General features: G+C 40.0%; 1 protein-coding gene across 1 annotated transcript; it reads left to right on the plus strand.

Annotated features, from left to right (window-relative positions):
- The first annotated feature begins 743 nt into the window (after nt 1-743).
- LOC119490900 (galaxin-like) lies at nt 744-13569 on the plus strand. The gene is made up of 15 exons (XM_037774438.1): nt 744-839; nt 948-1097; nt 2226-2324; nt 2433-2582; nt 4016-4114; nt 4223-4375; nt 5813-5826; nt 6184-6206; nt 7527-7630; nt 8925-9019; nt 9783-9862; nt 10957-11104; nt 12343-12499; nt 12613-12666; nt 12759-13569. Exons 6-15 carry the CDS (start codon nt 4282-4284, stop codon nt 13028-13030), a joined length of 1041 nt encoding a protein of 346 aa, XP_037630366.1. The 5' UTR covers nt 744-839; nt 948-1097; nt 2226-2324; nt 2433-2582; nt 4016-4114; nt 4223-4281; the 3' UTR covers nt 13031-13569.
- The last annotated feature ends 3190 nt before the right edge of the window (nt 13570-16759 follow it).

The raw sequence follows: 16759 nt of genomic DNA on the forward strand, positions 1-16759 counted from the left end.
TGAAACAGTAAACACAGGGCTTTCATCCAGGAGACCGCTGTTTGTGTCCCGTGCATTAAGTTTCACTTTCACGTTACAATCAGCTGTTCGTTCGTGTCCTGTGTTAGCAACATCAAGTCACATTTTCACTGTAAAAATGTAGTCATTTTAATCCCAACCATGTTTTTTTATTCTAAACCTAACTAAGTGGTTTTGTTGCCTAATCCTAAGCAAGTGTTTTTGTTTTAATTTACAACATATAAGCTAAATGTAACGTTGACTTTTTTTAATCATGTCAGTCTTTAGTCACATGACTCATCGGTATCGTCAGTCCGGTGAGTCACTAGTTACATCAGTTACTAGTCAGTGAAGTTAATGTCAACCACAGCAGTTTCCTAAACCTAACGAAGTGGTAGTGTTGCCTAATACTAACTTCCTGTGAAAACGGAAGTTTATTTTGAAAGGACACTATGCATGTAATGGCCGTATATTGACATGCCGTCCCTGGTCGGTCCAAAAGTAATGCAAGAGAGGCACCCCATGCGTCGGTCTCGATGCCGAGGGGCACTGACCAAACAGCAGTATTTCACGAGTTGGGAGTGAGAATGTGTTGACCAAAAAAGTGATGTCGAAGGGTCTGACAAAGGGACAGTATGTGACAGGTTGGGATGAGATTGTTATCTTTGTACAAAGAACAAGGAATTTCACACTAATGAATGTGTGTGGTGCCTGAATGTTGACTTGATCTTTGATCTTTGCAGCTCACTGTGGAACTACGGCCTACGACACATCCCACCAACTATGCTGTCAATTAACTGTTGTAGCCAAAACTTCACCAAATGCAGAATGCTGCGATAAACGTGAGTAGAGCTGAATCTAAACACAGTACCTTGGTGACTCATGTCAGCTGTGTTGTGGCTGAGGTAAGACTGATGCAGTTTTAAGTATCATCCTAATCTTTTCCACAGAGGCGATTAATGGAACACAGTTGTGTTGCGGTCCGAAAAATAGCAAGAAGATCTGGAAGAAAGACTCCAGCGACAGCAAGTGCTGTGGACGTGACCAGTTCGACTCTAAGACTCATTACTGCAACGAGAATCTTACGATACAACCCATCAGTAAGTCAGGGAGCGACTGAACGTCGTCCATTACCTGCCTAACGCATTTTCATGCAAATCTTTCAAATCTGTTTAAGATTGTACTCTCAGGTTGCACCGCTGTCATGTTTAGAAAATGCTGCAGGATATAAGCTTTGTTTTGTATGCTGGCGCTGTTTTTTCTCAATTAATTCAAAAATGGTGCTTAGAATAGATACAATACTGCGTACACATGCAAATGTAGTATTTGCAAGTGTACCGTACATCTATAATTGCTCACAGAGTCGCATTGGACAGTGTATTTTACGTCATTTCATGACATTTTCTGATTGGTTGGTTTGACAGCACATTGTGAGAATATCTTATTTTCCATTTTCAACTGACAACAAAATATGTTACCAATCTTCATCTGAAACACTAAACACAGGGCTTTCATCCAGGAGACCGCTGTTTGTGTCCCGTGCATTAAGTTTCACTTTCACGTTACAATCAGCTGTTCGTTCGTGTCCTGTGTTAGCAACATCAAGTCACATTTTCACTGTAAAAATGTAGTAATTTTAATCCCAACCATGTTTTTTTATTCTAAACCTAACTAAGTGGTTTTGTTGCCTAATCCTAAGCAAGTGTTTTTGTTTAATTTACAACATATAAGCTAAATGTAACGTTGACTTTTTTTAATCATGTCAGTCTTTAGTCACATGACTCATCGGTATCGTCAGTCCGGTGAGTCACTAGTTACATCAGTTACTAGTCAGTGAAGTTAATGTCAACCACAGCAGTTTCCTAAACCTAACGAAGTGGTAGTGTTGCCTAATACTAACTTCCTGTGAAAACGGAAGTTTATTTTGAAAGGACACTATGCATGTAATGGCCGTATATTGACATGCCGTCCCTGGTCGGTCCAAAAGTAATGCAAGAGAGGCACCCCATGCGTCGGTCTCGATGCCGAGGGGCACTGACCAAACAGCAGTATTTCACGAGTTGGGAGTGAGAATGTGTTGACCAAAAAAGTGATGTCGAAGGGTCTGACAAAGGGACAGTATGTGACAGGTTGGGATGAGATTGTTATCTTTGTACAAAGAACAAGGAATTTCACACTAATGAATGTGTGTGGTGCCTGAATGTTGACTTGATCTTTGATCTTTGCAGCTCACTGTGGAACTACGGCCTACGACACATCCCACCAACTATGCTGTCAATTAACTGTTGTAGCCAAAACTTCACCAAATGCAGAATGCTGCGATAAACGTGAGTAGAGCTGAATCTAAACACAGTACCTTGGTGACTCATGTCAGCTGTGTTGTGGCTGAGGTAAGACTGATGCAGTTTTAAGTATCATCCTAATCTTTTCCACAGAGGCGATTAATGGAACACAGTTGTGTTGCGGTCCGAAAAATAGCAAGAAGATCTGGAAGAAAGACTCCAGCGACAGCAAGTGCTGTGGACGTGACCAGTTCGACTCTAAGACTCATTACTGCAACGAGAATCTTACGATACAACCCATCAGTAAGTCAGGGAGCGACTGAACGTCGTCCATTACCTGCCTAACGCATTTTCATGCAAATCTTTCAAATCTGTTTAAGATTGTACTCTCAGGTTGCACCGCTGTCATGTTTAGAAAATGCTGCAGGATATAAGCTTTGTTTTGTATGCTGGCGCTGTTTTTTCTCAATTAATTCAAAAATGGTGCTTAGAATAGATACAATACTGCGTACACATGCAAATGTAGTATTTGCAAGTGTACCGTACATCTATAATTGCTCACAGAGTCGCATTGGACAGTGTATTTTACGTCATTTCATGACATTTTCTGATTGGTTGGTTTGACAGCACATTGTGAGAATATCTTATTTTCCATTTTCAACTGACAACAAAATATGTTACCAATCTTCATCTGAAACACTAAACACAGGGCTTTCATCCAGGAGACCGCTGTTTGTGTCCCGTGCATTAAGTTTCACTTTCACGTTACAATCAGCTGTTCGTTCGTGTCCTGTGTTAGCAACATCAAGTCACATTTTCACAGTAAAAATGTAGTCATTTTAATCCCAACCATGTTTTTCTATTCTAAACCTAACTAAATGGTTTTGTTACCTAATCCTAAGCAAGCGTTTTTGTTTAATTTACAACATTAAGCATGTGTTTACTGCGACCCAAACAATCCGTTCCTGCTCCCAACTCGTCAAATACCGCCGTTTGGTCAGTGCCCCTCGGCATCGGAAACCGTCGCACGGAGACACCCTTTAGCAACACTATGTAACAAACCGGGCTTTAAACTAACTCCAATGTAAACCCACGCACGGCGTTAATAGACGGTATGAGCAAGTGATGGAGTATAAAGAGCGTGAGAGTCCCTTCAGGGCAGGCGGGCAGGGTGGTGGATGGGTCAAACAAACAAGACTTTCAACCAGAAGACCGGTGTTCGTGTCCCGGGTGAAGCTAAAAGTAACGTTGGCTTTTTTTTAATCATGTCAGTCTTTAGTCACATGACTCATCGGTATCGTCAGTCCGGTGAGTCACTAGTTACATCAGTTACTAGTCAGTGAAGTTAATGTCAACCACAGCCGTTTCCTAAACCTAACGAAGTGGTAGTGTTGCCTAATACTAACTTCCTGTGAAAACGGAAGTTTATTTTGAAAGGACACTATGCATGTAATGGCCTAATATATTGACATGCCGTCCCTGGTCGGTCCAAAAGTAATGCAAGAGAGGCACCTCATGCGTCGGTCCCGATGCAGAGGGGCACTGACCAAGCAGCAGTATTTCACGAGTTGGGAGTGGGAATGTGTTGACCAAAAAAGTGATGTCGAAGGGTCTGACAAAGGGACAGTATGTGACAGGTTGGGATGAGATTGTTATCTTTGTACAAAGAACAAGGAATTTCACACTAATGAATGTGTGTGGTGCCTGAATGTTGACTTGATCTTTGATCTTTGCAGCTCACTGTGGAACTACGGCCTACGACACATCCCACCAACTATGCTGTCAATTAACTGTTGTAGCCAAAACTTCACCAAATGCAGAATGCTGCGATAAACGTGAGTAGAGCTGAATCTAAACACAGTACCTTGGTGACTCATGTCAGCTGTGTTGTGGCTGAGGTAAGACTGATGCAGTTTTAAGTATCATCCTAATCTTTTCCACAGGGGCTTATGATGACAACACACAGTTATGTTGCGGTCCGGAAAATAACAAGACGATCTTGATGAAAAACTCCAGCGACAACAAGTGCTGTGGACATGACCAGTTCGACTCTAAGACTCATTACTGCAACGAGAATCTTACGATACAACTCATCAGTAAGTCAGGGAGCGACTGAACGTCGTCCCTTACCTGCCTAACGCAGTTTCATGCAAAATCTTTGAAATCTGTTCATACCCATGTGGTTTATGCTTATTATTTAACATTTTGAAGCTTACCTGCCCGCTGCAATCCTCCCTCATGAAATAAGAAAGCAGTAACTTTGAATCACACATGTTGATGATAGAATCAGGATCACCTTTAATGGCCAACCCTTACCAGAATTAAATGTATTCAAGTGTGCTATTAGTATACTTCTTTTGAACAAAAATAGGAGAGCATACTTTCAGTTTACTTTTTATGTACTTATCAGAGATATACCTAACAAAAGTATACTTAAGTATACTTGGCTCATACTGACAAGTATAACAAAAAGTCTACAGAAAAGTCTAAGTATACTTGGCTTTTAATTAATCACACATTTTTATCTGCTCAAAATGTACCGAAGGGAGATTTGACAAGTATTTAATACTCTTATCAACATGGGAGTGGGCAAATATGCTTGCTTTATGCAAATGTATGTATATATTTATTATTGGAAATCAATTAACAACACAAAACAATGACAAATATTGTCCAGAAACCCTCACAGGTACTGCATTTAGCATAAAAAATATGCTGAAATCATAACATGGCAAACTCAAGCCCAACAGGCAACAACAGCTGTCAGTGTGTCAGTGTGCTGACTTGACTATGACTTGCCCCAAACTGCATGTGATTATCATAAAGTGGGCGTGTCTGTAAAGGGGGGAATCCATAGTATCCATAGAACCCATTTTCAGGTCAAGGGACCCCTTTGAAAATGGCCATGCCAGTTTTTCCTCGCCAAAATTTAGCGTAGGTTTGGAGCGTAGGTTTGGAGCGTTATTCCTTCGCGACAAGCTAGTATGACACGGATGAACCAACGGATTCCTTAGGTCTTCTAGTTTCATATGATGCCAATATCTTCACTCTAGCTTTAAACTGAGTCTGCTACAACCTAAAAATTGCAAGTTGCGTTAAAGCGTTAAAGAAATTAGTGACGTTAAAACAAATTTGCGTTAACGCGTTAACTTTGACACAATACATATGTATCACTTACAGCACAATGCTATAATTCTTTACCTAATTTTCTTTTTCTGAGTCAAATCTAGAAACGTTTTCTCACTATCTAAAACAAAGCCTGCACGATGTTTAAACTAAAGTGATCTAACTGAGACTGAGTGCGCTGAATGTTGTATTTATTGTTATTGGTCAGGTATTTTGTCTCCGTGAGCCAGAGAGGAATTACAGCAAATGTCTGAACATGCAGGATGAGTCACTGACAGTTTTACCTGAATTCAGTTTAGATGGGAGAATAAGATGCTCACACTTTGTTGACATTCCTGCTGTATTGAGTCGTGCTGTTATTATTTTTTTCATACACTCAAACTACTTTGTGTGCTTTATCTCCACAGGTACGCAGCAACAGGTAAGACACAAACTGTTATCTTCAGTTTATGTGATTTACCCAAGAGACAACATCTAGTCAGCTGTGTCAAAGCTGCCCAAAGTTGCATGCACCATGACAATAACCTCATACATACAGTATCTACTATCTGCAATACACTATAATATATAGGGGATGGATAAAATAACAGAAACACCTGACAAAATAATGCAATTAACTACAGTAGTAATAAAGCTGACCTTTGTGAGGCTGTTCAATTTTAGTTGAGCGTCGATTCAGGTGGATAATAATAATGTTTGAAGCCTTAGTGATGTTGTTGCATTTGGATTGACTTGCATTAATTTACATTTTTGGTGTTTTATTTATTTATTTTTTCAGAGACCTGCACCTCAACCCATCTGGTAAGTCAACCAAAGGTTTTAACTATCTTACTGAGACCAACAAAACCTTATTTTTGCCTCACAATGAAAATTATCACCCTCACGAGAGTGGTGAAATATTGACCCAGTTTGGATCACAATTAACTTTACCCAGTACCAATGACTTGTTTTGAACCCGGTGCTAGACATAAACATGCTGAGGTTTTACCCTTAAGCTGTCACAAATGTATTGTTAATTGTACAAAGCGATAGGCATATGACATTCAAAACTGCAAAGAATACTCATATTCCAAGTTTAAAAAGAACTAGATTATAGCAGTTTACAACTTCGCAAAACGTCAAGTCCGCCAAGATCCTTTTTGGGGGATAAAAAAATCGAAGATCCTATAGATTGTAATTTTGACAAGTCTGTATGCATTCATCTCTTGTTAAACAAATGGTTGTTTTATACACAGGTCTAATAATTATTTTGCCACCTTGCCTGAACCTGAGCATTCGCGATACCTTTTTTTTAGGCCACGGCAGGGGAACAAATCGGAGATCAGCGTTTTGGCAGCAACTCTTTGGCATAGTGTTATTAATTTAAACCAGTTTGTTTAAAGTAGAAGTTTGGAGACATGTTTCAACTTCCTCTGTTTACACAGGATTGAGGGCGTGATAATGAGAACCTACTCTGGATGATGTATTGCCAGTCTGATGTATACCATATTGTAGTTTGGATAAATAACACAATAGTAATAATCCCCCTCAGATTTAACACTGTCGCGTTCTGTCATCACTGTTGCCATTGTTACTGTTAGCGCTGCTAGTTGCGAGCCACTGGTTCGGCTGTCGCCATGTTGAGAGCCGTGCGGAGGCAATAGAAATGCTCCCAATCTCTCATTTAGTACCTTTAATTATTTTAAATCCTGTATTGTTTACATCCATATTTACTCGCTTGCAGTCTTCTTCTTCTCTGCCTTTGCTGGCACATTGCCGTGTTTCTTGGTGCATTACCGCCACCCATAGATCAGTGGAATACTGTGGAACCATTGACAGGAACATGTATCGTGTCACCAGTGTGTGTCTAGCAGTCAAAAACTCCACACAGGGAACCTTTAACCCAGTAGTTGCATTGGTGCTAATGTGAATTTTAATGGGTTAAATTGGAGTCACACTTTTGGTAATTTTGCTGTACATAGAATTGTGCATCCATGATTTTTACTTACATTACATTCTTTTAGCTGACACTTTTATCCAATGCGACTTCCAATAAGTGTGTTCAACCATGCTTTGTGTTGTATGATAGTGTTAATGGGATGTTTTTGTGTTTATTTTTTGCTTATCTTTGCACATCCACAGCACTGAGCCAGACACAAGAGTCTGTGGGTCGTCATATTACAATACCAGGCACTTCAGCTGCTGTGAGAGAAACAAGGAAAAGTCTAAGGGGTGTTGCGCCACAGGTAAGACAGTGGGTGAACTGGTTTTGGGTGTGTTGGTGTTGCATCTGTCAGTTGTAATATGATGAGACATTATGTCAGCATGGTGGAGTCTGTCTGTGCGTGAAAGTACCTACTCCTTACACCATAAATTATCCCTAACGGAACAAGATAACGATATCTAAGATCCTGACACTCTTTGTTGCAGATATTTCATTTCAATGACACGCATAAACACCCTCAGTGGAAACTGTGAACGAATAGACAAACATGTTACTGTGTCAGGAGACGGCGTCAAGCTAAACTGTTTAACTGTTTAAAGGGAGTAGTCAGACTGTACTGCCCCAAATCTATTTATTTTAGAGAGCATAATCAGTTTCCCTTTTCCCTAAATAACCTGGACACAAGATTTATCACCTTTTGAAATAGGAATTAAAGCAGCAATGGGTAAAATTGGAGCAAATAGGATTAAAAAAAAGTTATTTTTATAAAATGGTCACTATATCCTGACAGTAGTGCATGAGACAGGTAATCTGGAAAAATCATGTGCCTCTGTGCCCTCCGGTGCTCCTAATGGCATCTGCAAGATTTCACAGACCGGAGGAAAACAACCAATCAGAGCCGAGCTGGAGTTTTGCCGTCTTTGAGCAGCTGTCAATCACTCGCAAAGTCCGATCAAACGGTCAAACTAGGCAGCGCTGATCAAATATGAATCAATATTCTGTTACTGTAAAGCCTATCTCTCTCCTCAAATGTTTTCAGATACATCTTGTAGTGTACTGTTTAGCTGTAAAATTAGAACGTTTGCTCCGGCTGGTGGGCGGTGCGTCGGATTTCCTCAACATCACAACAATATGTTTCTTGAAACATTTGAGGCGAGAAATATTTAAATATTTTTTTCCGGCTGATGCAAGTGTGCGAAAACCTCTCATGGCAGCAGAGATCATCACTGGCTTTTGGCCTCAGACGTGGGAATTACCCATTCCCCTACATTCTGCTGGCTCTCTGCTGCTTCACTCATTCTTTTATGGTCTATTCTGGGAACAAAAGGATGATAGAAAACCACACGTACTATTTTCCACTCTTCGCACACTGGAATTTAGAAGGCAAGTTTCTGCACATGCTGGTAAACACCCTGACGGATATGTGTGCGGATTAATATTTTCACACACCTCTCAATATTCAATCTTGTCTCTCGCAGACCGTCTGAGTCACTTTTTCCAGATGTCATCCCTCCACCCTCCACCGGATAAACCCACACTCTTTTCTCTGCCCGTTCTGTAACTCACCCCCGCCTATCCCACCCTCGTCTGTTTAGGTCAAGCTGCTGACGCCGCCCCCGCTGTGTATAACACGCATACACACGTCTGCTGCGATGGCTGTTTATCTGAGCGGAGGCCTCCGATAGATCTGGTATAATGACACTTACTGTTTCTGATCTGCTCAGCTGGGTGGAGTATTTTTTTCCTGTAAAGGTCAACAATCTTTCTCTGTGTTTTTCTGTGGGAAACATACACCACCCTTTCCAGTGAGATTTGTTGGCTTGTAAATAATAAGTTCACGTCACGCCTCTCTTAAAAACTGAATTGAACTTCAAAGGCAAAAAGACCTTTTTGTAAGTAGCTGCCTTATGTGTCTTATGACAACATTTTTAATCAATGGTTTGAGGAAAAGCAGCACATTTCTTTAATATAATCTTTGCAAAGAATAATTTATCAGTTTAGAACTAACGGCAGTCCATCCCCGTTACTACTGTAAAAAAAACAAAAAACTCTGGCTGTAATTGTTGCAGCTTTGTTGAGAGAGCTCGGAGCTCCACCCAGCTCCTTATATACAGCAAGTGAGTGTGTTTTGTGCCTATTGGATAAAACGCACTGCTAACATTGCCGTCATTTACATTAACGGATGATATTGCATTTTTTTTGTTTTGTTTTGGGTCTGCATTTTTGTCAGAATTCATGTGTATATAATTTATGTTCCCATGGATATGCCTGCTTGTGTCTGTATTGCTGCACTTTATTTTATCTGATTCTTTGAGTGCTGCACCGTATGGTTTGGCACAACTCGGAGTCCTCTGTGCTAATAACACCTTGTGCATGGACAGAGAAGATGGAGAGGAGTGTTCGGGGATCAGTATCCCTTATAACCAGCTAAAGGGACTGTGTCTTGTTTTCAGTCTCATGGCTCAACAGAACAACACTGCTGTGGGACGGGAGTCTATTGGCCTCACACTGAGATCTGCTGCGATGGACACAGGTGTGTGTTTATGCTTGTCTGTGAAAATACTGATGAATTTCAGTGAGCTAATCAACATGTTGTGTTGCAGTGTCTGGTATGTGTTTTTCCCAGAGTTAAGGAATGAGGCTGTATGGGAAACAGTTCATTTTTCTTTCTCTTGTGAGGATACAGATAAAACACAGACAGGAGTGGCAAGGAAAAATTCTTTCTGACTGGTTTCATACTGTCAGCGAGACAGGCGAGCATTCCAGTAGCTAGACTGACCTTCACCGTGGCTCCTTTTCATTGTTTGTGGCAACTTTAAGTACGCACCACTGAGCCAAGGAATGTCTGTCTGTCTGGGTTTACGGCTGCTTTGAAGAATGTCTGTGCATTTGTTTTTCATATGCTTGTGCATGTTGGGACTCTTTTACAGTGTTTATCTTCCAGGGGTTTACAATATTTGAATGGGGCTCTGATATTTTAATGAGTTACAGTATGTTTTAGTTTGGTATTTTGGTTAAAATTACATTAATCAATATTTTTTTAAATGAAAAATGTGAATGTAATATGAAAGTATAGTTGTTGGTGGCAATCAATCCAGAGAGAAGTCTCCCCCAACTCATTTTTTTACCTTGAGGTCACAGTTTAGGTCGCAGGTTTTATGTGGCTGTATTCATTGAATCTCAGCTATTTTCATCAAACCTGTTTTTAGAAAATCTAGCAAAAGCTAAAGATCTAGATCTTTTTCTGAAGATTTGGTGGAGACCACACCAGCGCTAAAAGGAGAGTGAATGTTGGATTCACATTTGACAAGTGACAAGAGACACATGCAGAAGCTTGCTAAGTGCAAGTGCAAGTGTTTGCTGACATGTTCGCCAGATCAACCTGATAACATTTAACCGCTATTTTAGACATCTGTCTCATGTGTGTCTGATGCAACAGGTACTTTTCCACTAGACACTATGTTGAAGAAGTTATCTCCTTATCTGACATCCAGCGTACTTTATGCCTGCAGAAAGCATATTCTAACCGTCTTTTGAATGTAAAATGATCCGTCCTCATAACATAACAACTTCTTTATCTCACTCACCAGATTTGATATTAACTACAAGCTCTGTTTCTCCACCCAGTCATCAAAGAAAAGAAAACACTCACTGTTGCGGGGTAAAAGCGTACAACATTAAAGACACACGGATGAAGTGCTGCGCAGGGACATTGTACAACCTGACTGATGGACATGAGGCGCAGTGCTGTGGATCCCTTCTGCTAACCCCACCAGTAGGTTTTATTTATAATAATAATGATAATAATAATAATAATGTGACCATTTCTAAATATATCCATGACCTTAAATGTGCCAATAATTCAATAACTCCAAAGTTTGACGTGTTTTAAATCATCAATGCATCCAGACTTTTGTTCAGAGGTGTGCAAAGCCGACAACCTCACCATGAGGACAGAACATGTTTGATTCTGTTTGTCTAAAATAACGCCATGTGTAAGCTTAATAATTTTTTTCCCCTATTTATCTGCACATCCCTTTGAGAGAGAAAGTACGCTTTTGGGCTGGACTGCAGAGGGCCAGCCCTACAAACGCAAAAGTCTGTCACTGAGTGATTGATTGACTGACTGAGTGATGAAGTCACACGATTGGTCGGCCGACTGTTGGAGTTACATCATTGGTCGTTGCTCTTTCGTAATGAAACAGTCCTTTATGCAAATTAGCCCGTCCAGCGCGACGCGTCCGGCTCACAAAATTTGGACCAAGCTGTCAAACTAGGCGATCTAGTTCTGAAATGAAACGAGATTCAGCCGTGGCATAGCCTATTTGTCGTTTAAAATGTTTTCAAAAGTAGATTTTTGGTGGGTAGTTTAGACAGAATAACAAAAACTTTACAGGCCACCATGTTGTTTCCTGTTTGAAATGGCAAGCAGAAAACCAGGGACCAATCAGGTGCATTCAACGATAGGGGACGTCACCAATTGAACGGCCAATTGAGTGGAGCAGCGTGTCCCCTAGTGTCCTCGCCGGACCTGGTGGACATGTACTGCTGGACTTAACATTATAGACATGACCACTGACTATTTGTGTTACAATTTAGCCACAAATTCACAGACTGACCATAAGCGGTCCAGCCATATACACGGTTTTGACCGAGTCTTTATGGACCCCTGGGTAATTATGGGCAGAGACACAGGAAGTCCTGCACAGATTCTTACAACAAATAGAACAAAACATCTCTAATCGGAACATAAACAAAATCATTTTCAACTTTATATGTAAAGTTAACAAGGCTTATACCTAAAATTAATAATTTGAGATATTATACCAGAGCACCAGTCACACCACTTCTGCCCATAACCCTGGTGAGATCCATAACTGTGTGTCCTGGATCTTTTTACTATATATCTTGCAGGTCGAGGACACATACAGTGATATCAGTAAGATGGCAAACAAGCATATATTTAGTGACCATTAATGTGACACATCATCATTCTATCTACTTTATAATCAGAATGTTTGCTGCTCGAGTGAGGACATGGAGGTGCTCTACGCTGCCAAGACAGGATTCGGATGCTGTGATCACAGCTACTACAACGCCACTCTGTGGTCGTGCTGTGCAGGGAAGCTGAGTCCAGTACACCAACCAGCACAGCATCAGATGATTAAAGGTCAGTTTTGCGATGCTTGGACATTGCCTGCAGAAGACAGTCATTTTCTCACATCATGTATATTCCATTTTCTGTATCTTAGCAATAATATGTATGTATAATTTTGTTTTCAGAATCCAGACTTCTGTCAGTGAACAATCTAAATGAAGCAGATCTTTGCGAAAAAAGTAAGATATCAGTTTCTAATTTAAATTTAAATACTGATTATGAATATGTGTGAATTTGTACATTTTACGTGTTTGTTTATGTCCCTGTTTAGTGCAAATCGGGACTGTGCAAAGTGTGTCCCCGCACAGCATTGTGTTCATCAACGTGCTGAAAATCAATGGAAGAGATGCCACAGTGACAGCTCTGGCCTCGCCTCACATCCTGAAAACACCTGATCGCTGCAGCTCCCCTAAACTGACCTCTGGGAAAACCTACTTATTCAACGAAGTTGATGTCTTCACTGACTTCAACCATGAATCTATTTCCCAGTTACTCCATTTCATTACATCCAAGTGTAAGCGTCCTGTTACCACGTCCAGCTAATCTGCTCTTGTACACATGGGCAAGGTTAGACAATTTACTTGAAAAATGTTATCAGTCACTCATTACTTATTAGTCATTAAAAAAATATTATTTTACTTTACTAATAACTAATAAGCATCTTCTGTGAAATGTGACACTGGTTTACCATGCAGCAAACCTATGATTTCAGAAGTATTTAATGACTATTAACAGCTGATTTAGCCCTGGGCAGGACCAGTATTATCAAATTATCTATGGGCTCCTACTGACCTTCTCTTTGTGCATTATGTATGAATTACCAAGTAATAATCACTTTGCGGTAATTTAGCAATTGACTGTATTAACTGTAATAGCTCCATTTTTTTTACTTTATATGGCACTTTACCAAACTTTACCAACTTTGCAGTCCAATTACCACAAACAAATTGCCACTCATTGAACCTGGAGACCTTCAGGCCCCACTCCATAAGTACCGTCCACATAGTGAAGCTGCAGGGTTCATACTCCCTCCAGCTCTGAATAAAACATGGTGACTCCTGAATGAAGTCTTACCAGACACTTGAAAGAAGGCATATTTCTTGTCTTTTAATGGAGACCAGCCATCCTCTCCCACCTCCAGCCTCTGCACTAAGTCAACATGTCCCAAACAGTGTGTTCACTGGCTGACGTCAAATAAGCCAACTCTCCAAAATGTTGACGTTGATGTTACGAGGATTAACTACAATTTTTTTGCCTAAACTATAACCACTACTAAAGATGTATGCTACTAGGATTCAATATTTAGGATTTAAATAAAAGCTGTGCAGAAAAAGTAGCTGACTTCTTTGCCGTCTGGTAGCTGGTAGCATGCAAGAATATTAATATGTAGCTTGAGCTAAACATAAGCTAAACAGCTATCAGTTTGTGTTTTTGGAATATTATGCTCATCCTTGTCATTTTTATACTTTATTATTTTTAATTTTGCACTAAAATACACAATGGCAACTGTTTGCACATGTCCTTCCTTCATACAGTTGTATTTAAAAAGCTAATAATTGATAAGGATAACAAAATATCACCAAAACAAATATGCTAAAAGGAACCAAAACTCCAATCACTCAAAGATTCAGCAGTGGTGCACTGAATTTATGTTTCTTAATAACTGTTTCCATCCTTCTTAGTTGCATTTAGGCTGCAGATTGTTTTTTGTTGTACTGTGCATTCCTGTACTGTATGTGTGTGTGTGTGTGTGTGTGTGTGTGTGTGTGTGTGTGTGTGTGTGTGTGCGTGTGCGTGCGTGTGTGTGTGTGTGTGTGTGTGTGTGTGTGTACATATGTGAATGACTATTTTCATTTTACTTATCTATATATATATATATTTTTTCTTATTTTAAAAAACAGAAACTTATAAAATTGCATGTTTATTTTAATATATGACAGGATCTACTTTAACTGCTTTATGTTTTATACATTTTATCTAAATAAACAATTATAATAACCTTTTGTGTCTTATCTTGCTTAATTTTGGGCTTGGGCTAAACTTTCTGTGGAGGCTTATAGTGAATACTTTGACATCACAGGATGTGTATTTTATTCTACACAGTGGCCTGTTGTTTTTGTGTGGGCCTTTTTGGCTCTGTTTCATTTAAGCTAACACTAGTCAGGTTTCCATCCACCTGGAGCACAAATTTGAACTGAATTTACAGAAAATTGGCAAAAGAAAATGGTAACTTTTTAACTCGGACAAAGAGTAGACTTCCTCATGCGGACCTTGTCTTGATGTGATTCTTTCTCTCGATTGCAAGCAACCCTTTTGATTGCTTTGAGGGGCAGTTTTATGTAGCATGGGTCATTTCATTTCAAGTGCTTTGCCCCACTGCTATGGTGTTGACAGGGAACATTTGCTCCAAATAACTTCCTGTCTCGTAGCTCTTGACAGGTCTTCCGTTCGACAATGGATTAGTCATGACCACATAAAATCAAGCACTACATTCCTCTATGCAGACGATATACTGCTCTTAAGCCACAATGCCCCTGGCTTCCCCGTTGCACATGTAATAATAAATAAAGAAATAATAATACACAGAGATGGCATTTAATTTACAAAGATAAAACAAATCTCTCCCCTCCTCATTTCACTCTTGCATCTCTATAATTCCCATACCTTTTCTAATTCTATGCTACTTTACCCACAAATTTAAGACCACTGTAAAAAAATCTACAAATACAAATTCGCTGTTTGTATTGGGTCAGAATTAATCTCTTACTTTCCCAGAGACAAAAAAAAATCAAAGTGGGAATTGGTTTCCCTAGCTTCCAGTGCTCCCTCTCTCCTAGTTTGATTTGTCTACTCAACATATCTGTTAAACAATCCAAAAATGTATTTGGTTTAATCACTGTTTGGTATCTTGTTGAAAACTTGTGAAAAATTACATCCAGTTGGTACCTTCAGTCTCTTATATTTCTTAGTGCTAATCTCTAGTTGGGAGGGGAAACTATTTAATTCCCTTATTGCGGTAGTAACAGAGGTTACATTTACTCTGACATGAGTGGTGCTGAGGGACTCCAATCACTCCAAGACACCTAGAAGCATTTCCAATTTAACTGGCACAGCTTTCCTTCTTTATATTGTAGCCAGGTGGAACTGGGGCTGTTAGATGGTTGGTCTGGCCGTATGTAATACTGTGGTTTAGTCGTTTTGGCAAGGATTGAAATGACACATTTTGTTCATAGGGGAGTTCAGCGTCTGGGAGGCATCTTACACTGGCGTTGCTGTGTGTGCTGGTGGTTTGCTGCTATGAGCGCTTTCTGAGCAGTGTCAACAAGGATAGTTTGGGGGTGGAGGGGCGGGGGAATCCTAATACATTTGCAAAACACACCGTGTTAATAATAAGCCGACCACCTCACGGTACCACCAGCTTTGAGCTGTGATCTGTTTTTAAAGTCACGCATCTTGGCGGAGGCAAGCGCTCTCTGAGTGCCATTCTAGTGTTTTATTTATTTTGCAGCGAGTGAGCCGCTGCCATGGTGTCATATTTATTTTGTTTGGTTTTGATTTAATTGTTAATTTTGTCCACCCCGGGCTGTTGTGGTCCGGCATGTTGTCAGCAATAGTAAGCGCCCCGGCGCACCATTTGTGATCTTTTCTTGCACTGTAGCCAACCAACCTGTTCATGCCTGAGTGAGGTGTTTTAACCGTGAAAGTAATATTTTTATACTAATACAGATATGTATATTTAATACAACGCTGTTTCTGAATGTATATGCCTTAACGGCTTCTGAACCTGTTGTCTGTGGTTTTAGGGTGCCACAATATAATACAATTACATACAGTAATTGTCACGGTCTGTCTCTCATCCCTCCTCTCCAGCCACATTTCTAATTCCTCAAACCTTTGCCATTCTCCTTCCATCCTTCAGATGCCCTCCCAGATTTTTCCCACTTCCCATACTGTATTATAAAAGCTTCATATATCAGCTTCATAGATGCTAGAAACACCTAAATGCTTTAGCATTACATGACAAATTTCATCCATCCAAGGAGATGTTAGTCCCGATCTTACTATTGCCCTCTTTATTTCTTCCAAAGATTTGCCTTTTTGCTTTACGTATAATTTACCTAACCTTAGCTTGTTCTTGCTTATATTTAATTACATTCTGAAAATTATGAGTTCTTCTTAGTATCCTGAGAGCTTTATTCCTCTCTTTCACTACTTAAACACCTCTGTCTACCAGGGAACTGCCTTTTGCTTCATTCTTCCTTTATTTCTAGA

Source organism: Sebastes umbrosus, chromosome 7 (assembly GCF_015220745.1).
Source record: "Sebastes umbrosus isolate fSebUmb1 chromosome 7, fSebUmb1.pri, whole genome shotgun sequence".
In the NCBI taxonomy this organism is placed as follows: domain Eukaryota; kingdom Metazoa; phylum Chordata; class Actinopteri; order Perciformes; family Sebastidae; genus Sebastes; species Sebastes umbrosus.

Excerpts from the sequence above, each read along its gene's own strand:
- LOC119490900 (XM_037774438.1), top strand. The coding sequence starts at position 4,282 with ATGAAAAACTCCAGCGACAACAAGTGCTGTGGACATGACCAGTTCGAC. Across the intron at positions 7,631-8,924 it reads TAAGGGGTGTTGCGCCACAG|GTCAAGCTGCTGACGCCGCC; the intron begins GTAAGACAGTGG and ends TCGTCTGTTTAG. Across the intron at positions 9,020-9,782 it reads GGAGGCCTCCGATAGATCTG|TCTCATGGCTCAACAGAACA; the intron begins GTATAATGACAC and ends TCTTGTTTTCAG.